Consider the following 24,573-nt stretch of genomic DNA (forward strand, 5'->3'; position numbering starts at 1 on the left):
TTATACTTTTTGTAATTTAGGAATGCAAATTTATTTTTAATTGTACTTAAAACTAGAGAAATGACTAATTGAGTGTTTTCTAATGAAAGGAAACCACAATGTTGATTTCTTAAGAAACTAATTTAAAACTGCTAAAATGACAGAAACAAGGTTTACACATAAGCTCTGTAGAGGCCAAAACACATCTTTCCTCCATGGAGATGTGTGTAGGAACTTCAGTTAATGCATACTGTGACACCAATGAGTTTTTATTTGTAGTCTCTGTTCTACCAAGATTCTGTTTGTAAGCAGGGCCTGAGCTGTGCTTATAATTACACACTCTGTAGTGTAAATACATGTTGGTAGATTCCACTGAGCAAGACAATGTTCTTATGCATTACAGTACGCACGTTTATAAGCCCCCAGATAATCATGTTGATTAATGTTTTGACAAAATTGGTTTCTATTGCTGTATGGAAAGATTTTTAGCTTTTCAGCCCTGTCCAAGCATTGTCCACAGCTCCCAAGTGCTTGGAGTACATCAGCCAAGTAAATGGACACAGTTGAAAGTAATCGAGGCATGACTAATTTAAACACAACACCCAACTTTCACCGTGTATCTTTTATTTAGGCACATCAAGGAACCACTTTCATCTCTCCACAGTAGTCTGTTAGTGCAACAATTTGGCCGTACGTGTTTAACACCATACCCACCACCAAGAACAATCTTTCCTTTGTCAGCTTCACATTCACATACAGCAAGGTGAGACTGAAGGCATAGGAGCACGGCAACAAGCAAAGTGCTGACAGTAGGGTCAACTATTATTCATTGGATGAACCAGCCAATAATTCAGTTAATTAGCAATTTAACATCTGGTCAATCATCCAAAGCCATTCAGAAAACAAGGTACAAATTCACAACATTGCATTGGAGCTCTCACTGAAATAAGGGACATGTGGGCTAAAGATGGTGATATACTTGAGTTGATTCACAGCAAGATGGCATGTTATCAGTTTTACTTATTCACAGTGAGTACCACCATCATGTATACATTCATATGGACTCTTACATTTGGTTTATGTAAAGTAGTCACAGTCCCTTTTCAAATATAAACCATGGCTGTGAAGACAGAGCATACCATTTGGCAACTGACATTTTATGAATGAGCTTTATCGGGAAAGAGACCATTGCCATGCAGCCTGACCACAACACTGAAATGTCAGTTTAAATCGCCATTTAGTACAAAGTAAACAGTCCACACACTGGAAGAAGAGAGCCATTTGTTTGACCAAAAGTTCAATCCTGGTACAACAGGAAGCCGGAGAAGGTGCTGTACTTCCAGGTGCTGCCATAGATGGCCCCACGATGTAACCGGAGCCACACCTGATCTCCTTGGAAAAGTGGCAGGATGGCGTGGTTGCTGGCCGTCTCATGATCTGGGGCGCCATCGTTGGCGTACGCTGACACCATCACCTCTTCGTTGCGCATGAGGTTAATGTAGAGGGGCACGTTGATGGCAAGCTTCAGGATGTGGAAGATGAAAACATAGGTACCGTTGACGGGGCAAGTGAAGCGGCCGATGTGAATGTCATACATCTCCCCTAGGTTGCTGTGCAGCTGGTCAAACACAATGGGCTGGTCAAGGTTGCCTGGAGCAAAGTTGGCCGTGCGAGAAGCGTTAAAGGCCACTCGCATCGGCTGGGAGAGCGGGTAGAGTTGCATGGGAAGCAGGGTGTGATGGTGGCCGTGGGGAGTGAGAGGGACATCCACGGTGGAAACCGACAGGGAATCCCCGTGACCAGAGTCATGACCCACAATTGTATAAGCTCCCTCCCTGTCTGGGGTGCTCACCTGGGAAGAGTCACTCCAGGCTGCTGCGGGGGGGTTGAGACAAAAAGCAGATTAGGAATCACCAATGTGGACTCTGCAGTACTAAGTTTAGTTGAAGCTGAAGGTTTGCCTTCCCTTTGGTATGCTTGGTAACTTTGATCTGAACAAACAAGGCATTCACTGCACGTTTTAGCCAAACCGAGGTTTTAACACCCTATTATGCAAGCAGCTAGCCAGAGAATGAATTTAGGTCTGGATTAGGAGCCAAGTACAAGACCTTCTTGATATTTGCACAGATAGGACCTTCTTCCTGCGGAAAACACTTTGCGGAAAAAAAACTTTGATTCATTTTGGTCTCCTTGAATTGAGTGAAGACACTCAGCCAAAGAAAAATGCAACGTATTTTTTTTTTTTTAATTTAAAAAAAAAAAAGGGATTAGACCCAGGCCGATACTGGGCATTCCCCAAACTCTTTTTAAATCTTTATTCATCAGAATTATCTATGACAAATGATTTAAAGGTCAGTGAACCATGTCATGACTGTTGTGTTGCATAGTTTGTCCACCAGGGGGCGCTCTACAACGTCCCTGTGGGCAACACTAAGTGCTTTTGAACAAAAATATAAATAATCAAAGTTTTATCAGAACTTTAATGTATTTTGATGTTACTCTGTTCTGTTGTGACAATAAAACTAATTATATTTTAGTGAGAAATCATAAATAAACTACAAATGACAAATGTTAGGGAAATCAGTTTAGTAACGAGTTTCTGGATTTTAAAAAAATTATAATTTTTTTATTTAGGCCAATATCAGAATATGGGATTTTTAAATAACCAAATGTTTATATCGTATCGGCCTTAAAAATCATATCAGTCGGGCTCTAAAAAGGGAATGTCCAGCAAAAGCCAGAGTTATGTTATAAACCCATCTTCCAATTGTTTGTGTAGAACTGCATCTATGAAATTTACTTTGCCACTGAACTCAATTTGCGGAACTTCCAACAGTTTCATACAAAATGTATTTAAATTCAGGTTGCTTCATTTGTACCTGTAGCTGATTTGTTCTGCAATTAAATTAAGTATCCACACATTTTACAAACAGACAGGAATAAAAGACAAGAGATACCATAAAACAAACATTGCTTCTATAGCATCTGTGCAATGTTGCTACAACAGAAGTGTTTTTAGAACACTTGAAAGGAAAGAACACAACATTAAAAACAAATGTCTCAGTATCTGAAGTGGACGTCCCTAGATGCCAGCAGAGGTTGAACTTCCTGTTCCAGCTCAGGAAGTTCAACTGCTTCAGGTGCTGCTGACGTGCAGTGCAATCATCTAGTCTGTTCTCTGCACATCCATCATTATACCAAACAGGAACAGACTGCAATAGATGGTAAGGACTGCAAAGAAAATCATTGGCGCTAACCAGCCCTCCATACAGGATGTATACAACTCCAGAGTTAGACCCATCACACCATGGACACAAGCCCTTTTAGCTCTACTTTAAGAGGCACTACAGAACACCGTTTGACAAAACCACCAGACAAGAACATTTTCTTCCCACAGGCTGTCACTATGACAAACATGTAACACCAGTCCATGGTGTCAGGATCAGTCCCTGTGTAGTCTCGATCAACGGTAGTACATTCCAGGATAATTGCCCAACATCAAGCACGTGGCTTAGGATGTTTTAAAGAAAATTTGGATCGTGCAACAAGGCAGGTCTACCTTTAATATTGTAGGAGAGTTTTCTTTGGCAGGGTGCAAATGTTCCAAAGCAAAGTTCCTTCCCAAGACAATTTAGCAGAGTCAACGTTCCCTTATCCCAGAATGTGCTGTATGTGTGGTGTAGCCAGAAATTACTCCATTGCGCTATGGAGAAAGAGCTGGCAATGAAAGACTCATCCCTGTGCAATGACCCTACAACACATCACATGCACCTTTTAATGAATTTTATATTTGATAGTGATAAACATGTAAATGTCTGTCAAATACACTATACATACTGTCATATCCACCTACTTCAGATAATAAGCAACTTGTTATGTCAATCATCATTTATTCTAGCACCATTTGCACAGAGATATGAATGACATTTTTTGCCCCCAATTACCAGGGCTGGATATCAAAATATGTTCTTCCTCAAAGAAACCATAAGCAGTAATAAACTACCAGACAGAAATGCAGTTCTTACCACTTGAGTTACGCCTTCCTCCTCCACGTCTGTAGCTGTGTTGATATCCAGAGTCCTGAGAAAATACCACAGATGAACTATAGAAACAGGCTGGATTTTTAAGAGACAGCACCCCCCCCTTTAAACTGGACCCCATTTTCCTACATTTGTGTCTAAGTGACGGATTAATAAAAATCGGTCCAGTATTGAGAGAGACTGCTGCAGTCAGAGGCGACACAAAACAAGCTGAAAGTTAACGGACACCTTCAATTTACTACCATCTTACTAAAAAGTGCAAGGTTTCCCACTGACATTCTCAGATTGTTAAATTTAAGTTAAGTTTTTAATGTTGGCAAAGAGTGAGATTTATGCTTAACATGCAACACTCTAAAGATAACTCACTAAACCCAGCAGAGTTTAATCAAACTTATCTTGTATACTCTTAAAGAGAGTATTGACTTTTTAGGCACCGACCAAATTACCTAGTATCGAGTTTCGAAAAAGTGCTTTGTCATTCAATACCCAAGGAGCAAATCTCATCAGCGAGCCAATAAGCACGCTTCTACCAAGATCTAATACACCCGCCCACCCACCCACCCACCCCCACACAAATATTTTGTGTGTATATGGTATCAATGTGGGCAACTAAATCATATCACTTTGACCAAAAGCAAAAATGTTATGTTCTTGCTTACAAATTAAATAAATATCAGACTGAAATGCAATGTGCATTCTTTTAAGAAACTAATTCGTTAAATGCCTCACAAAATATTGTCTCTAGAAGTGAAGTCAACTTTTGTTTTTGTTAAAGTCAAATTAAAATTTCAATACTATTTAACCGCAATAAGTGAAAAATCACACTACAAATTTAATTGGCCCCAATGTCTCATCAAAGAATTGAATCTGGACAGAAGCCCATCGCCCCAGCATTAGTTTATAATAATTCTGCTTAGTTGTCAACAATGGCCAAAACTATGAAAACAGGCCTCAGTTGCATCTGTAGTGATAACCTTGTATTGACCAAAAGAGAAAAAAAAGGCAATGAGCAGTCACATGATCAGACAGGTTGTTCAGTCAGTTTAGCCACATTTTCTAAACCACTTCACTATATTGTTTGTAATCTGTCACTGCATTTAGGGCTGGGCGATACGGCCCAAATTTTCTATCCAGACATAGGTCATTTTTTATCTGGATAACGATTTTTCATATAGAATGTTTCTTGTGCATCAATTGTCTATATGAAATAACCACATGGTTAAGCCTAATTTTGCATACTTCTGTGTGAATTAAAGACTTTTGAACTTTTGTGCAAAATGAACAGTGTCAAGTGAAATAATACTAGAGATAGTAACAGAGAAAAATACAAGCAAGCAGAATTCTTGGCTTGGCTTGTTGTAAAAAGGATATAATTATGTATCACTTTCGAAATTAGATTTCATAACAGGAGATTATTGAAAGACCATAAATATCATTGAATTTTGGCATAGCCCTAAATGCATGAAAAAAATCAGTTGACGCTGGAACTGTAAACTCATGGATATGTACAATGGACAGTTTTTTTTTTTTTTACTCACTCACTCACTCACTCATTCATTCATGGTTCACTGAGAGGAAGCCTCTATTTTTCCAGGAACAACCTGATCACATTCAGTTCCACATTTGTACCTGGAAGTTGCGGTACAACCACTCTGATCTGCTGCCACTGTGCAGCTCCACTGGCGGTGTTGGGGTTAAGGGCCTTGCTCAAGGGCAGCAAACTGCTGAGCCAGTGTTTATGGTTGCTATGGCCCCACGCTAAGCTAAACGCTAAAAAAGGGAAAGGGACTGATTTTCAATCCTTCCTCCTTCATTCAACTGGAGTTTTACCGGTGGATAAACGCAGACCTCCGGGGACTGGAGATGTTTATCTGCATGTACGGCAGAACAGAAAATCTGAAAACTTTCCATTAAGCAACAAATGCTTACAATAGCTAGCTACCTTGGATCAATTTTTCAAGTCTTTGAGTGTTTAATAGGCATTATTCAGTTATTTCCTGAGCCACAAAGCAAATATAACTGCTAATAAATAGAGAACACACTTACTCTAGCAGCATAGAGGACAGGTCCAGCGTCCCTTAGATGAGTCTGTGGGACGTAGGATCCTCCTGAGGAGGAGATATTAGTGGTAAGCTTCAGAACTAACTCAGTCAGAGCCATTTTAGCAAAACTGTAGCCAAGATGTGACAAGGCCACCCTACAACACCTGGTCCTGAACACAAATTTTGCAAAAGGAGGAAAATGCAGTGTTGAAAACCCCAAAAATAGGAAAGGGAAAGTTGAGATAGATACCTCGATGCCAACCAGAAGCACGAAAGGTTTGTGCCAGTCCCTTGCCACCACGTGCCATACCTCTCACAGATCCTCTGGTGTAGTACGACTGGCCAGGACGACCCATGCTTCCACTTGATTGGCCAGGGGACAGGAAGATCTGTCCACCGTTACCAACCATTTGATCTGCCTGGTACACTAGAGAAACGATGCAGCAAGAAATGGGTCTCAGACAACTGCCTGTTGACCATTCAGCCAATGCCAGTTGAGTTTAGGAACAAACATTTAATCAACATACCAAGCTGTAGTTCGTCTTCTGAGGGAGCCATCTCCGGTGGTGTTTGGGTACTGGCAGTGCTGTACCTGGGCTCATTGAAAACTGCAGAATCTGGTTTGTAGCTCAAGTCTCCATTTTGAGGTAAAGAGGCATTCATCTTAAAGACCCACAGTGAGGAAAAAAAAAGAAAAAGAAAAAAAAAGTCCATTAAAGAAGCTTGCAGACTGACTGCAACCTTCTGTTCAGACTGCATCTAAGTCTTGTTGAAGCTGGGTTGTGGAATTTCTGCTAACGTAACAATGTTGCGTTAGCGTCTCTCTCAGGGTAAAATAAGCTGTATCGGCATCGTTCTTGTATAAGAGCTCGGTGATGGGCTCAATCCGCATTGTCAGAACTTGTTGGCAAGGACTGGAATGTAAGACATTCATTTAAATGTAAAAATTCCACAAGCTCTAAGGCTGTAGTTCACATCTGACATCAGAATGCATCTTGATCGAGCACATGGAATTTGATTATGCTACATTTGTTTGATTTGTTCTAGTGGATTGAGGACATTTCTAAAATAAACACGTAGCTCAAATCAAGCCATGATAACAATAACAATATATGGCTATGAATTATAATTCCTTGTTCAATACAGATCACTTTTTTAATCCAAAAATTAAAAGCAAGAGGTTAACTGCCATGACACAAAACTTTTAAAATATCCTTTTAACTGTATGCTAGGGATAAAAATAGTTAAAAGCTGAAATGATAAACCACAGTGAAAGTCCCGACTTTGTATTACCATTTAAAAGGTTTTAAATCACACTTTAAGCCATTCTCAATTACTGTTACGTACAGTTCCTTGCTGAGACTATTTTGCAGAGCCACCGACTGCGTATGGAGCTTAGCGCTGTCCAAGGCTATTGTGATTGGTTTAAAGAAATGCTAAAAAAACCCTGAACGTTTGAGTGTATGCTCCTGTTGCCAGACCTTTCTTTGCAGCGCTGTGGAGATAGGTCTGGCACTTAAGGGTCAAGGAGCTTAGTAATGCCAGATGTCATAACACCCAGAGATGTAAAGACAGACTCAATGGCATGAAACCCAACATAAAAATGATGCACACTTTTGTTAAGACTTACTGACTGGATGTTCTGAAACTGTGCAGATGTCAGAGTTTGCCTGGTGGGGGGTGTAGAAAAACTTTGTCCCTGAGGGGGGGTGGAGGTGCCAGATGCCACCCCATTACAGGGGGACTGCTTCCCAGACTCAGTTACTGGTGTCTGGACACCAAGAGAAAAGGAAAATTCCATTAAAAGCATATACAGACTTCTGGAAAGAGGTAGCACAAATTATCCGTGTCTGTATATTTGCCTCTCCGTCCATAAGGATTTATGGGGTTGGACCCAGCTGATCTAATTGAAAAAAAAAAGCCTGTGGCATAGAGGCATTTGCCTAACCATAGAAATAATAACTTACATGGTTAAGGATAGACAAGATATCTTGAAACAGGTTTGGGGACCATTCTTGGACTTTAAACTAGGGATTTAAAAATAAAAAAGGGGCTTAGTTCTATGTAGACATACTGGCAAATGAGGGGAATCTGAGCAATCTAGTATTTTTCATGTGGGAGAGAGAAGTTTATATTGCCTTGTGACAGAATGATTTGTTGGATAAGGCCACTGTAAGGTAATTGTTTTTATGAAATCTTTATAATTGTTTTTATTTTTAAAATATTTCTCTGTATTTTGTCTGTTGCTGTAATCGCAGTCAGATGTGTTTTTTTCTACAATTGTTTTGCAGGATTTGTCTAAAATTCTGAATGTTTGTTAAAATTAAACTATTATTAAAAATTAAATCAAATATACGCATCAACACCTGCACTCAGCCTTAATACTTGGTCTGACAACATGGACAAGACTGCTCATTTACCTGTGGACGGCTCTTCTCCTGACCAGCCGAGATGATTGACTCCCTGCGGTATAGCGGCGGCGAAGAAAACTTCATGTCAGCCAACTGCAGCGGCTCCTGCAGAGACAAGACAGCTTCAACTGCTTAGCAATGGAGGCTAAAAAAATGTATTGCATCTTAAAGCCAATGTGCAGTTCCTCACATGAGGTAGGTCCATCGAGGAAAACGTCCTGTCACACGTCTCCAGGCATTGCTCCCTGTTTGCCAGGGTGGCTTTGCGCTCCATTAGTCTGGCAGGCAGGGGGGTGGACTGAGCGGGGGATTAGGATGAAGAGAAGTCCAAGTGAGTTTCAATTTTGATCACAACACTTATCACAGAAAAAAGCAAGATAAGAATTCTTACGTGCATTGGTTCGGAAAGGTCTTTTACTGGGCTTCTCAAGTCTGTGTGACCTGGTTAGTTTGAGGGCATATCAAAACAAAAACTTGATCAAGAAATTACACAAGATACATTTCCATATGTACATTTTACAAGTGCATTTGCAATCCATACCCAGTACCCTACCGGTTAACATTAACCATTATTTTTGAGGTCTGAACAAGCCTACAGTAATTAAATACAACAGCTGACAGAAGCTTAGCGACCAAGCTTTTCCTGCATGGTCTGACAACACTTGGGGAGGCAGGGATGAGTCTCCTAAGCTAACCCGTCACTCCACTCAACAGCCGAGGAAACACACAGAACACTTCTGCTGGTCTTGTGGAGCTGCAAAATTGATTTGGGCTCAAACTGCTGACTCTAGCTTTTGTACATTCACTTGATATCGTCACCACTAAACGAGTCAAGTCTTCCGGTTTGATCGCTCTCGTCCGATCACGCCACATATATCACTTTCGCCAAGCCCTCGGTGTGTAAAAGCCTTGAAGCTAGCAGTCTTTGTTTCAGTGCATTTCTACCACCAAATGTCATCAATAGTGGGAAATCTTTGGTTACAATGCGTATTGTATCACATGGATGCATGTAATCACATTTCTTTATAGTGTGGTATGGTGATCAAAAACTCCACAGGGTACATTAAACTTGATCATTACAGAGTCTAAGGTCTCCTGCACACTCCCTGCATGAGCGTGGCGTTTGCGAGCCTTCGTCTTATAAATAAAATGGACACGGCACGCAGCTAGCAATAATTTTCTTTCACTTCTGTTATAATAGTCATCTGCCAAAAGTACACAGCTATATAAAAATGAGCAGAGAATATAAAAAACATAGAATATGCAAATATCCATCACAATAAATAAATCCATCACACAAATGTAAACACACTAAAGAATCTAATTTCACCATTATGCACTAAGAACAGCAAAACTAAAACCTGACCTCTCTGGCCTTCTTGATGTATGAAATCTGCTCCCCTATTGAGTGACCTCAGGTACGACTTGATCTACTCTAGTTATGAAAAGCTCTCTGCCTGAGCCACAGTAAGGGCAATCCTGAGAGCAGTCCAAAAGCTGTGGTAGATCGCTGATAGATCCTTATCATGCATTAAACATGGTCCCCCATTCCCTTGTCCATTTGGGAGAAAGATTTATATTTTCCTCCATGGGTGCTCACGGGTGCACGCCCTTCACATCAAGCAACCAGTTGGACCCAGGGGTCACCTGGCCTCCACGCCCCTTTCCTCCTCTCACAGTTTCTCTGTGCACGGTACCTTCTCAGCAAGCAGGGGCCCAGTTTTCAACTTTATGAATCACATCAATACTAGAGTTTAAGTATTTTGCTTCGTCTGAGCACTGTACTAAAGTCTTACAATCATTCCTGCACACATCTATAGCCTTACTTTAAGGTTTAGAATAACAAGTGGTAGATTAGAAATACCTTTCAGTTATGTTAAATTGTTTACATTTCACCTTGAATATCACATATGGTCAAATGCCAAATATTTTTTTAAGACCATCTGGTTTGGATTTTAATTGGAGATTCAGTTCCATGAGCAATTGCCCCTCAACTAATGAAGACCATGTGCTATGGGTTTACAGCTCCAGAAAAATAAAAATAAAAAGTTATTGAGTTGAGATTGTCTGGCAAATTAGAGAACTCTACTTGTTTTGAATTTACCCAGAGAAGATGGAGATGCAGATGGCCGTCTCTTCAGTCTGGGGTGGCCATTAGTGGGGGAGATCTCACCATCCAGATGAGAGTCCTGAAGAGGACAGGATCCTTTTAAAAACTGATCTCCAACAATCAAAGTAGACTCAGATACCCAGACCATAGTTTCATTTTGTACTGGGTGGTTAATATGATTTCAGCACCTGCATAAAACTGAAGGAGCCATGGATCTTTGTCATGAGGTCCTCAAGGTGCTGCTTCCTCAGGACAGGGTCTTTGGGCAAGGCATATGGAGAGTTGAAAACCTCTACAGGCATATCCATGTCAACTGCCTGTTAGGAAGAGGATAGTCACAAATGGGTTTCCAGTAGAGATTTCTGCATATTTTAAACTAACCGTTTCATACTCACCAACTTAACATGTTGCTCTCCTTTGACTCTCTTCTCTTTCCTCTGGGGAAAAGAGCACGCTATTGATCATTGAGTGGACACCATTGTTGAAAAATACACTTCCTGTACAATAACGTATATGGTGCAAAAGGTGAGAGCTTAAAGAAGCTGAACTTTATATTAAAATTGGCACTTGCAAAAAACACACCTGTGATCTAAAGTTGAAGTCACAAAAAACGAGAGCTTGTAAAAAAATATGAACTTGTAAATTGCAATTTACAATTATAAAATATTCTGAATGTGAAGTCACAGAAAATATTCACAAATGTGTAGATTGATAGTGGCATGAACACAATGAGAGCTGCAAGCGTGAAGTGCAACATTTACTTGCATTTTTTATTTATTTATTTTTTTATTCAGGTTCATGTTCCAACAACTGTCATATCTTAATAGACTTTGCAATTCCATTGTTATGATTTTTAGTGGCAATTTCCTTCCATAACTTTTCATACTAAAAATGACAACATTCAGCTGTAGGGCTAAATTATTCATGAAATACGTGTGAACACTGCAACGTGAATAGAGTGCAAAATCTGTAAATAAAAGTGGTTATAATAAGCGGTTCAGGCTTGATGCAGGCCTCCATTCCAAAACTTATGGTGCAGAGCAACATTTAAAAAGGGCAAAACAAAATGCCCAAAACCACCACGTACATCATTTCGCTCATCTACAGTCCCCGAGATTGCTGTGACAAATACTTTGTCTCACTTGCAAAACTTAAAGGACAGTGCAGGATTTGACAGAGTGAATACTTCAATATTGTTTTAATCAGGCTTTTTTATTTTGTTTGATTCCGGAAAAGTATTTGTCTGTTTATATTTGGCTAGTGAATGCCATTCTGAATATTTATGATACAATTTAAAAAGTAGATAAAGTCCTTTTTGCTCCTACCTGCCAACCACCACTAAAGCTAGCCTACAAATTGGACATTAGAGCTTTCAGTTTAAATCATTGCGGAAGCCAAAATTACAAATGTGCCAAAACTACACATTAAGTTGTTTCCCCCCCCCCCCCCCCAAGTCCTGTGCGCCAATCATTTGATGTCACCTAGTCTATACCCTTGACGATCCACTGCTGGGAATGCTTGTGTGCCGCAGAAAATTCTGCCGGATGCATGTCTTCATACCGATGTCAGTTCCTTCCGCCTTCTTTGTGCTGGCGTTCTAACCTCTGGTGGATTTCTGAGGACTATAGTTAACTGCCCCTCAGATGTCTGCAGGGTAAATCCAGACAGCCATCTAGACTATCTGTCCAATCAGAGTTTTCTGTTGCACAACCAAAACAAATTTTGAGGGTTCACGTTCCACCAAAACAAGTTCCTTCCTGAGGCTTTTTAACAGAGGCACTCTGGCCTTAGAACCGCCCAAGACGATTGTACTTGGTTTAAAGATAAGCCAGTAAACCAGATCACGTTCTTCTCCTTTGCTGGAATACTGTGTGGACCAGCCCGACCCTCCACTACAGCACTGTGCAGAAGGGTCCGGCAAAGCCAGACTAGATGGTACCTCACCTGTTTGCAGTCAGCATATTGCTTCTTGGTAGTGACTGGGCCTTTGGGGATAAAAGTAGCAGCTCCTCTCCATGGTTTGTAGACTGCAGCTTGGGGTGACGTGGGTACATCTGAGACCTCCATGTCCCAGGAGTCGGGAGGCTCCCTCGTGGTCTGGAAGTTTCCCTTCCAGTTCGGAGTGGGAGGAGTCTTAGGGTCGCTCAGGTACAGTCTGTTGAAAAACTGCCATATCAACATTGCATCAGTGGATCCTGGAGCATGCTTACAAACAAACATTACACATACAGCACTGAAATATAGCTTTAAAAAAAAAAAAAAAAAAAAATACTGGATATTAGCCTTACCTCCTTAGGAACTTCATTTGGTTTTGACTTTGATGTGGCTGACAGGAGCAAAAAGAAAAATCCGTAGTTAACCATATTTTGACTCCGTAAAAGAAAAGTATAGAAGAGTTTCAGTAGTCAATTAAAAGTCATACTGCCAAGGTTTTTTAAAGGCCGAGCCCTAATCTTCTTTTTCACCAAATTATCCGTTTGAATAAATCCTCCCTCTTCACCCACCCAGGTGTCTTGTCACAGTAAATGTAAGCAAGATAACTTACTGTTGTGGCTGTTTGACTTCAGGAGCATCTCTGGAGACTTCTTGGGTGGAGGTGGAAGACAACTGAAATACTTGCAGTTCAACAGCCTGGTGACTTCTCTTTGAAGAGCTTAACTGAAACAAGACATATAAGAAACTGTACTTCAGATGACCCGAACAAGGAAATGTAGGCTTACTTAAATGTTTGTTTAAACTTCTGTAGCTTGGCAATTGTTTTCATTAAGGATACTTTCCTTATATCTTCAAAAGTAACTGCTAAGTATTGTCAATAATATGCCAATTCTGATGTTTTCTGATCTAGGCAGCCCACCCCAAAAAAAAAAAAAAGGAAACAGATATAAGGTCTTATTACAATTTGTAGGTTGGAAGTCACTCAATGTCTACTACTACTACTACTACTACTACTACTACTACTACTACTACTACTACTACTACTACTACTACTACTACCCCAACACAAGAGCACATAGTAATCCCAGGATAATTACATTCAAGAGTGATAACTAAATTTGCCATCTACTGGACCTTTGATGTTCGCCACATGAGGATTAACACAAACCATTAAACTGGAGTAGCATAATGACATACAAAGTACTAAGCTCAGAAGTCTATGCTTTTATACTCACATGTGGATCCAGCCACAGGCTTGTCTTTGCCCTGTAGCAGGTCCAAGTAGGCCAGAGCCGCTTGCTCCATCTGCTCTTCTAAACTACATCAGTGGAGATAGAGGAGGGTCATCAAGAAGCCAAGAGCCCATGTGTAACCAGCAGCTCTACTGTGGAAGCTCTATTCCATTTAAATTTGTGTTCGAGGGACATTTGTTTTAACTCCAACTACAATGTGTATACAATATTTTTAGAAATTTGATTTTTTAAAGTTCCCATATGCTAATTTTCAGGTTCATAGTTGTATTTTGAGGTTGTACCAGAATATATTTCCATGTTTCTCTCTCCAAAAACGCCACACTTTTGTTGTACTACCCATTGCTGCAGATCCTGTTTTAACCGTGTGTTTAGGTCTCTGTTTTAGCTACAAATCCCAGAAAAAGTGTTTTTTCATATGGGCACTTTAACATAAAGAACAGTCTTGTTGCCAATCATGTTTGTTTTGTTATACACAAATATGCTGTAATGAGCTCTTTTTTGAATTTACTAAAACCACCCACCCACAATCCCCCAAAGTTAGACAAATTGATACATACCCTTCTCATCTCCGTGCGTGCTGCAACTGTCTGGCGCACCCACCCACTAGCCTAGCTTAGCACAGATGCTGAGGTAACCAGCACCATCTAGCCTACTGCTCCCAATAAGTGACAAAATAACAGCAACATGTTCCTATTTACATGTTGTGATTTCTATAGTCACAGCGTGTACAAATAAGGCCACATGAGACAGACATTTTCTACCGGTATACATGCTGGGAACTATATTCTCAGAAGCACTGCTGCTTCTGTGGAGTGATTTGCTCGTAGCAGACAAGCCCCGTGGTGAGGAGCATAGTGGAACAACTAGAGCCCAATAAATAAAAGGATTTTTAAGGCCGCTACATTACGATTATTTGATTTAAAATCCGATATGCTGATTTTTAAAGAGAAATCCAGAAACAAGTTACAAAACAGATTTCCCTAACATTAGCTTTTTGTAAATATTGTAGTCATTTACAGAGTTCTAACTTTGTTTTGTCACAACAGAACATCAAAATTTAAAGTTCTGATAAATATAATGTATAAAAATACAAGTACTTTGAACAAAAAAAAATAATTATAAAAGAGTGTTGCCAACAGGGACATAGTAGAGCACCCTCTGGTGGACAAAATATGCAACACCAGCGCTCATATTAGTTGACATTTATTTTTTTAAATATTCTTTTATCAGAATCATTTGTCATAAATGATTCTGATGTATACTATAAATTTTATTATAAATCGGCCATTATAGAAGAAGCATACCAATAGATCATGAAATGCCTAATATTTGCCGATAAATCTCAGGCTCTTGTAACAATGGTGCTTTTCAGGTGTTGCGCTAATCAGTCCACCCAAGTAGCAGTGCTTTGGCTTCCCAGACTATAATTCCCAGTCTGTATACCATTAAAATATGGCTGTGTCTCGTGGCCTGCTTATGTGTACACGTGACTAGATTAATCACAACATGTACAATACAGGCCAACAGTTTGGACACACCTCAAAGCGTTCATTTTCATGGCTATTTACAATTACTTTTTGTAGATTCTCACTGAAGGCATCAAAATTATGAACACATATGGAATTATGTACTTAACAAAAAAACTGAAACAACATGTCTTATATTCTAGTTTCTTCAAAGTAGCCACCCTTTGCTCTGATTACTGCTTTGCGAACTCTTGGCATTCTCTTGATGAGTTTCAAGAGGTAGTCACCTGAAATGGTTTTCCAACTAGAAGTTCCTAGAGATGCTCAGCACTTGTCGGCCCTTTTGCCTGCACTCTGCGGTCCAGCTCTCCCCAAACCATCACAATTGGGTTCAGGACCGGTGACTGGAGGCGTCGCACTCCATCACTCTCCTTCTTGGTCAAATAGCCCTTACACAGCCTGGAGGTGTGTTTGGGGTCATTGTCCTGTTGAAAAATAAATGATGGTCCAACTAAACGCAAACCCCTGTAGTAGCCATGCTGGTTCAGTATGCCTTCAATTTTGAGTAAAACCCCAACAGTGTCACCAGCAAAGCACCCCCACACCATCAAACCTCCTCCTCCATGCTTCACTGTGGAAACCAGGCATGTAGAATCCATCCGGTCACCTTTTCTGTGTCGCAGAAAGACACGGCGGTTGGAACCAAAGATCTCAAATTTGGACTCAGACCAAAGCACAGATTTCCACTGGTCTAATGTCCATTCCTTGTGTTTCTTGGCCCAAACAAATCTCTTCTGCTTGTTGTCTTTCTTAGCAGAGGTTTCCTAGCTGCGCAAATCAGGCCTTCATGGTCAAATAGTCTCCTCTTAACAGTTGTTCCAGAGGTGTGTCTGCTGCTGCTAGAACTCTGGTATTCATCTGGCCTCTAATCTGAACTGCTGTTAACTTGCGATTTCTGAGGCTGGTGACTCATTAATTTATCCTCAGCAGCAGAGGTGACTCTTTGTCTTCCTTTCTTGGGGCGGTCCTCACGTGAGCATGTTTTGTTGTAGTGCTTGATGTTTTTTGCAACTGCACTTGGGGACACATTCAAAGTTTTCACAATTTTCTGGACCGACTAACAGTCATTTCTTAAAGTAATGATGGCCACTCGTTTCCCTTTACTTAGCTGATTGGTTCTTGCCATAATATGAATTCTAACAGTTGTCCAATAGGGCTGTTGGCTGTGTATCAACCTGACTTCTGCACAACACAACTGATGGTCCCAACCCCATTAACAAGGTAAGAAATTCCACAACTTAATCCTGACAAGGCCCACCTGTGAAGTGAAAACCATTTCAGGTGACTACCTCATGAAGATAATTGAGAGACCACCAAGGGTTTGCAGCACTATCAAAAGAGCAAAGGGTGGCTACTTTGAAGAAACTATAAGACATGTTTTCAGTTATTTCACACTTTTTTGATAAGTACATAATTCCATATGTGTTCATTCATAGTTTTTACCTCCAGGATGTGTGCTAAGCTAGGCTAGCAGTGGGTGTGTCAGACAGTTACAGCACGCACGGAGATCAGAAAGGTATGTATGGACTTAACTCTTGGGGTTTCCGGTGAATAAGCTAAAGTCTCAATAAGTCGGCGGTTTCCTTTAACCACCCAAGATGCATGAAGTGGCCATTTGATTTAAAAAAAAAAAAAAAAATTCTTAGTTGAAGTAAATTGCAATGTTCTTTAAAAGCAAATTGTGTTGTTTATGCAACATGATGGAGAACAATCACCAGCTCCCCTTTGTTGATAGTTTGTGCCCAAACAGAGGCTAATGCAAGCAGACATTTGACAGCAACGCTGCGTCAGTGCTGTACAAATGCTACAATGGCTACAAACAACCAAAACCACAAATTGTTTGAACAGCAATCATTCATCAGTAAAAGCAGCATGCCATGCAACTTTACACATGGTAGCGCTATGCAGAGAAAACTTAGTTATGCACAAAACTCACGTAGGAGCTGACAAATAAAACATTTGTGGTGTAATGTGCAATGTTTAAATTTTGTATAAAATTTTATAGAATTGGTAGCAAAAAAAAACAAAACAAAAAAAAAAACGTATTCATCAGGAACCGTATCGAATTGTTTAATGATAACACAAACTACAACGATTCAAAGTGCTGTCTCGCTCCGCCAGACCGTCCTCCACAACAATGCGGAAGGTCTGGCAAGTCAACACGGCATTGTGGGACGGGAGAAACACATGCTCTGGTTTATCGGCATTTCTTAAAATGCAATCACAAATCATCTTGATCGGTGCTAAGTACCTAACGGTGCCCCGGTGCCAATTTTCTCTGCATAGATCTGTGGAACAGTTAACCATAGTCTTCATAAATCCACCAGAGTTTAGAATTCCAACACAAAGCAAGCATTAGATAAAGAAAATATTAAAAAAAAAAAAATAAATAAATAAAAATAAAAAAAAAGGACAGACTGCAGAATTTCCAGCGGCAACTGAGACGTCGAAGCTCGTGGATATAGACTATGCAGTGACTGACCTTAGCCTGTTATCCCTGTTGACTCCAAGCAGGGCTGCAAGCTGCCCCAGGCGGTGCAGCCGTTGGGCTGGGATTAGGGGTGCCTGGTTGTGCCCAGCCAGCAGGTCCTGCCTAACATTCTCCTGCTGCATGCTGTGGAGGACGTGCTGGATCTGTAGCACGGTGCTCAGACGCTCCCTCTCCGCCTCTTCCTTCACCAGCTGCTGCTTCTTCACCACCTTCCTCTGGGCTCTCAGCAGCTGCAAGAAGATTCAGGCAGTAGTGTGAAAACATGGAATTCAGCTAGAAACATTTACAGCTGCAAAAGAGAATGGCATTGTCATTTTAGTAGACAGTCGGCAGATGAAAATATGGCTGTAACATTAGCCTCTTTGGTTATATCAAATGCAGTGTGATCAAGCACCGTGTGACAACCCAGTCTCTTAAACAAGTTGATATCCTACGAAATTAGGCATCCTCCAGCTGGCCATAGAAAACTGGCTGTACTGGCCAGACATTGTGTTAAGTTAAGCTCAACTAGGCTACTGGTAGCCGGGTACAGAGCTCTGTGTGCCATTGGTCATATCAGGGGCACTTGGTAGTAGAGTTTAGCCAAGAAAGGGTTACTGAGAGCAGGCTACAGGGCACTGCCAGATGTTTTAGGGGCCATGGCTGGTGACTTTAGCTGAAAGATGAGTGCCACATTACAATTAACTTTAAGAAGAAAAAAAAAAAAAAAATTTGATTGAGATTGAGTTGTTTGATGACCACATGAAAGGGCAGCACAAACTGTACAACAAATGCCTCCTCCCTGTCCTCTGAGGGAGGAAGAAAGAGGCAGCCGGCCTCACTCTGCTCACTGACGCAGTCCTGTTGATGAACTTAAGAAAAACTCATGGGAAATGGGGGACAAGTGCTACCTATAACACGCACACGCACACGCACGCACACGCACACGCACATGTGGCCTCATTTTTGAATGTACGCATTTCTTGGGAGGACTGAAATTTGAATTCTTTGCAAGTGACAGCCAGCAAGGGGAAAATAGTAAGTGCCACACTAAATTCATGTTTCACCTCAGTCTACAGTCCCTGACAAAAGTCTTGTCGCTTATCTATTTTGTAGAAACACCTGCTATTAACCTGACTTTTATTTAATCAATTGGTGTAAGAAATAGCTCATATGAAAAGCTAAAACCCTCCCAAATGATGTTCAATGCACTGAAATAAATTAGTTTCACTAAAAAAAGACAGGTCAAATTTTGGCAAGACAAAAGTTTTGTCGCCTATACATAAATTGAACAAATTTACTACAAATACTAAAATATGTCAACAAATTAAATAGCGGTGCTGTGAGATTCAAATTTAATATCTTGTATGACTTCCATGAGCTTGAAGGACTGCTTTCATGCGGTTTGGCAAGGATTCATACAATGTATTGATGAAGTCATCAGGAATAGCTAGTAAAGCAGTCTTTCTGCCTCCCAGAGTTCATCAATATTCTTTGGTTTGGTCTTCCATGCTTCCTCTTTCATCCTACCCCACATATGCTCAATGATGTTCATGTCTGGTGACTGGGCCGGCCAATCCTGGAGCATCTTGATCTTCTTCGCCTTGAGGAACTTTGAAGTGGAGATGGAAGTATGCGATGGAGCACCATCCTGCTGGAGAATTTGGCCTCTTTTATGGTTGGGAATATAGGAGGTAGCTAAGATTTCTTGGTATTTGAGACTATTGATGTTGCCTTCCACCCTGCAGATCTCTTGCACACCCCCATACTGGATGCAACCCCAGACCATGATTTTTCCGCCACCAAACTTCACTGTTTTCTGGGTGAATCTTGGATCCATGCGGGCTCCAGTTGGTCTCCTGCAATATTTGCGGCAACTGTGGTGTAATTCAACAGAAGATTCATCTGAAAAATCCACTTTCTTCCACTTCTCCAGCGTCCATCCTTTTAGCAGGCTGTGGCCTTGGCAAATGCCACACAGTTTTTCAATTGCTTTTGTTTAGTGCTGGCTTCTGGGCACCGATTCGACCATGGAGGCCATTTTGAGACAGAATCAGACAAACCGTTCTGCTTGACACAGGGACTTCAGGTGACCAGGTCTCGTGGAGCTCTGCTGCAGTGGAAAATGGGCTGGCCTTGGATTTTCGAGCCAACAAACGGTCCTCTAGAGCAGTTGTCTTGCGGGGTCTGCCTGACCTGGGCTTGTCAAAAACATCTCCAGTGTCTTCAAATGTTTTTTTAATCCTCTGTACTTGACGCTGAGACACATTGAAGGTGTCTGCCACATCAGCAGTGGATCTGGTCTTCAGCCTCTTGATAATCAAAACTTTAGTCTCAGGGTGAATCTTAGGCCTGTTTGCAGATGTATAGTTGCAGTTGATGTGAAGGTCTAGTGTACTGGGGTTGTTTTTATACACACACACCTGAGACCTAATTGATCCATTATTAGTCACAGGTGACGCTCATATGACAAGGCAACAACACTTATGTCTTTGCAAAAATTGACTCAATGGGCTTTACCAAGCTGTGAATATTAGAATACTTTTCTTTTCGTTTGTTTCTTTTTGCACTGAAACATTACAAAAAGGTGTTGGGATTAAAATGAGCCATTTCTTGTAAATAAATCTTGACTAGAAATATATTTCAGCGGCACTTCAGGTCAATTTGTACACAAGCAACAAGGCTTTTGTCAGGGACTGTATTCCTAAAGCCCAAGGTGATATGCACATTTTGCTTGCTTTGCAATTGTCCAAAATCCTAAGATAGACAGTTTACCGTCACATCAAGCTAAACAGCAAATCCTCACAATTATGAAGCTGGAGCTAGACAAAGTTTCCCATTTCTGCTTGAAAAAAATAAACAATAACCAGTGGTTTTATAAGTTGGCAAGTACTGGATTAACAAAACAGACAAATTGATAAATAAATTCCCAAAAAGATCAAGTCCCCCCTAAATTTCTTATCAGCCCTTTTTTTTATTTATAAATTGTTATGTCAAGTGAGAGTTTTTGAAGTTGTCCGTTAGTGACGGGGAACAATTACAGGTTTAAAGAGCTTGACACAGGTTTAAAAGCCTGTGTTGCTGACACCTATGTTAAGCACCTGTAACCAAGTCAAGTCCAGGCCATCCCAACTGAGGAAACCTGTGCATCTATGTCTGTCTTATTAGGGCTAAAGGTTTGATCCTGGAATTGCCCCTGTCTAAAAACTTAATTGCGGATGTTCAACGATCTCTTTGATGACATGTTGCCTGAGAACCATGTAGTATCAAGTTCCACTATTCTTTGTACCAACTACGACCTAAACTAACTGTGTCCCGTAGCTCTCCACTCTTCCACAGAAAGAAGGGAGTTTAAAACGAAACTTGCTGTTTAGGGTTAGTTAAACGCTGTGTCAGTCGTTAAATCACAAAAAAAAAAAAAAAAAAAGTCTTTTAAAGTTCGATTTTAAAACATGTTCTACCATAATGGCATGTAAATTTACTTTTGAACTGAGAACAATAGAAGCTCCTACTAGGGGTGGAGGAAAAAAAAAAAGAACTATTCTGTATGGATAAAAAAAATTTTGATACAGAATAGTATTGCGATATTTTCAGTTCAGTCAGTACTGTATCAGACGCCAAGTATCAATCTTTTATTATATACGTGTTGGTCAGTTTATCTGCTAGACAATCCCATTTTGCAGCAATAACATTGAAGTAAGGTACACAAAGAGAAATGTATATTTTTAGATAAAACAGATGTTGACAAATTTTCCTTTTGGGGACATCATTTGAAATTGGGAAACCTCAAGTTGGAATAAAGGTAAGAAATTCTAAGTTATCGCAATACGTTTAAAATCGCAATAATATCGTGTTGTGGCACAAGTATCGTGATGATATGGTATCAGGGCGTCTGGTGATTCTCTCTCCCCCCCAGACTTGACATGCCATTACAACCAAAGTAAATAGATTGCCATACCGTCTGAGTCAAGGTGTCCAGAGTTTTGTGCAGCTCCCGTGCAAATGCCAGGTTATGCAGCACCACCTCGTACTTTTCCAAAGCAGCCTGAAAAAAATAAATAAAATAAAGCCAATAGAGCACAACAGTGACAACCTTCCTTTTGAAAAACTCTGGAAGGGAAATTTCTGTTTTAACATCTCCATTGATGTTGGTTATAGCAAGAGTTTAAAGGCCGGAACAAAGCCAACCAGCTATGAGATGAATTGTTCATTACAAAACTAAATTATTCAAACCTGAAAAAGGTACAAGACATTACTTCATTACCATGGTAACAGCAAGCTACACCAATCAGATGTCGCTGTCACGCTTAGAATTGTGGGTTGTGTAGTACTTCGCCATGACATAAAATTATTTTTAATTAAAACAATGATATCATACAGACTTGTGGCTTCTACAGGGGCATAAACCATAATTTAACTATCTCGTAGATCATTGGTCAGTCTACCTTGGATGATTTAGCTATATGGCTAATCCTTACAGAATTTTTACTTCCGGAACCAGTGTTGAGCTCCATACATCAGGTCTTACCATCTGATCCTTGTTAAGTTTCCTGCCCCAGTTCAGCCTCTTCTTGTAGTCTTCAAGTTTCAACTATCGGCACACAAGAAAGAAAGGAGGAAAAAAAAAAAAGAAATCCACACGGAATGACAAGACACCAATACAAAAGTAATTTCATCCACAACTTCTGGTTCACAATAGCCACACATTTACAACGTAATCTACACAAATTAAAGCATAAAGAAAACATTTTACAGCAGCCACAACACAATAGTGTAACCCATAAATTGTCTAACTAAAACTAAAATGAAACAGGGAACGTCACTTCCAGACAGAATCATCGATAGAAATCAGTCTTGCTTTCAGCCCATGCTTGTTCTCAAGTCTGCAAATAAAAATGTTTTATGTTCAAACAACCAAACTAACCGATCTATATCATGCCTTCAACTTTGTTAAATAATTGCTTATCTTAAAATCATGAGATGTGGCCAAAACAAAGCAAACTTCATTTTCAATTTCATGGAGATCACATAAATAGCAGTCTGTCTCCCTCACTAGTACCTACAGAAGAAGATTAGGACTACATGTGAAAAAATAATTTCAGTTCAAGTTCAAAGTCAGAAATCTGACTTTTTTCCTCCAAATTCTGACTTTAAACTCAGAACTCACATTTTTTCCCACATGTGGACGTAATCCTCTCCTGTAAGTGCCCGACCATTCCATTTAAAAACCCATCAACCATCATTCACTCTGCCCCAAAAACAAGCCTACCTTCTTTTTCTCCAAGTTGCGGACTTTGTGTTTGAGGCAGATGAGACCATCTTCTATGTAGGCCTCATAACCGTGGTAGGGTGTGCAGGCCTCCAGGCTGAGCTGCAGGGCAGTCAGACCACCGGGCGAGCCCACATTGGGGCTTTCAGCCATCAAAAGGTCCTCAAGTCTTTCCTCCCCCTCCTCCGAGCGCTCAGGTGGAGGGGTGACATCCAGGGTAGGTGAAGGAGACAGCTGCACCATGTTGAGCGCCACTCTATATATAAAAAAAAAAAAAAAAGAAAGAAAGGGAGGGATACATTTTAGCAAAAAATATCTAGTCAACGTTGCAAATGTTGAGCGGTTTCTGTGCCATGCAGATGCAACAGAGAAAATACACAGCTGGTAGCATAGGCATAGATGTGTGTGTGTGTGTGTGTGGTGTGTGTGGTGTGTGTGGTGTGTGTTGTGTGTGTGGGGGGGGGGGGGGGGGGGGAGCTATACCACCAAATATTTAAAAAAGTCAACAGAATAAAGAAGTGTTTTATGCATAGATGTAGTTTACAGTCAAAACTGGCAAGTGCAACCCCCCCCCCATATCTAATACTTCTTTTTTTTTAACAAAAAGAAATTTGCACCACAAATTGACGCTGAAAAATTCACCAGAATGCAGGAAATGATGCATTTGATATGCTCAGAAAATTCAAAAACAGTAAAGATAAACTCCCAACGTTTAACACAAAGATACACCCTTGGATTTGACATGCATTTTTTATTTCATTAGGGAGGACCCCCAAAGTTGTTATGTCCCCCCCTAAAACCTACGCCCTTGGCTGGTACCAAGCTGAGTGCTTGTAGAGAAACAGAGATGGACTCTACCCAGTTTGGGCAGCCGCCAACGCCGTGACACTGCATTTATAGCGGCTACTTAACTGCGTGTTCATTCTGGATCAATCAGGAAAGCGACAGAAGCCCAAAGCTCAAAACCCCAACAGAAACACCCTGCAAAACTAAACGCGTGCATGTGATACATCATTTTCCGCGAGTCATACTTCTGAGGCTCGGCTGCGGATTGGAGCCAATTAAGAAGGACATAATCAGTTATTTAATGCCTTTGAACGGGCGTGATCATGCAGTCTGTTAAAAACTAACTTTGCAGCAGAGATCCCTTGATATGACAACACACTCGCGTTAGCATCTTCGAAACTTTCGCTCCTTACTTCCATTACTTCCAGTTTAATTACAACACACGTAAGCATTTTATTGAAAACACACAGCTGACGCACCTTGTAGCTTTGACTCGTGCGCAATGAATACTCTCCGGAGAGCCGCTGGACATCCGAAAGTGCCGAACTAGGCGACCCCTCTTCGACTGTGATGTTTGACTCGCAGGGGCCGCGCCTGCGTCCGCTCATAGCTTTATATACCCGGCCACCGGCACACACGCTCCCCCGGGGGCGACAAGATGCACCCCGGCCACATCCGGTTCTGGCATCTCTCACGGTAAAGTAATAGTGAACTTTTTATTGATTTGGAAAATAATTGTATTGTATCACAAT

General features: G+C 40.7%; 1 protein-coding gene across 1 annotated transcript; it reads right to left on the bottom strand.

Moving 5' to 3' along the window:
* Positions 1-582: 582 nt before the first annotated feature.
* On the bottom strand, positions 583-24,505 carry caprin2 (caprin family member 2). Its single transcript, XM_032504864.1, is given in 22 exon segments — positions 583-1,854; positions 4,005-4,059; positions 6,066-6,127; positions 6,312-6,488; positions 6,589-6,724; positions 7,692-7,832; positions 8,482-8,577; positions 8,663-8,770; positions 8,864-8,913; positions 10,577-10,661; positions 10,771-10,899; positions 10,978-11,019; positions 12,527-12,748; positions 12,871-12,908; positions 13,128-13,226; positions 13,229-13,240; positions 13,753-13,835; positions 17,779-18,017; positions 21,725-21,811; positions 22,295-22,357; positions 23,036-23,291; positions 24,301-24,505. Coding segments are annotated over 22 exon segments (2,811 nt in total). The 5' UTR covers positions 24,354-24,505; the 3' UTR covers positions 583-1,276.
* Positions 24,506-24,573: the final 68 nt, after the last annotated feature.

The sequence above is a fragment of the Etheostoma spectabile genome, chromosome 23, assembly GCF_008692095.1.
Source record: "Etheostoma spectabile isolate EspeVRDwgs_2016 chromosome 23, UIUC_Espe_1.0, whole genome shotgun sequence".
In the NCBI taxonomy this organism is placed as follows: domain Eukaryota; kingdom Metazoa; phylum Chordata; class Actinopteri; order Perciformes; family Percidae; genus Etheostoma; species Etheostoma spectabile.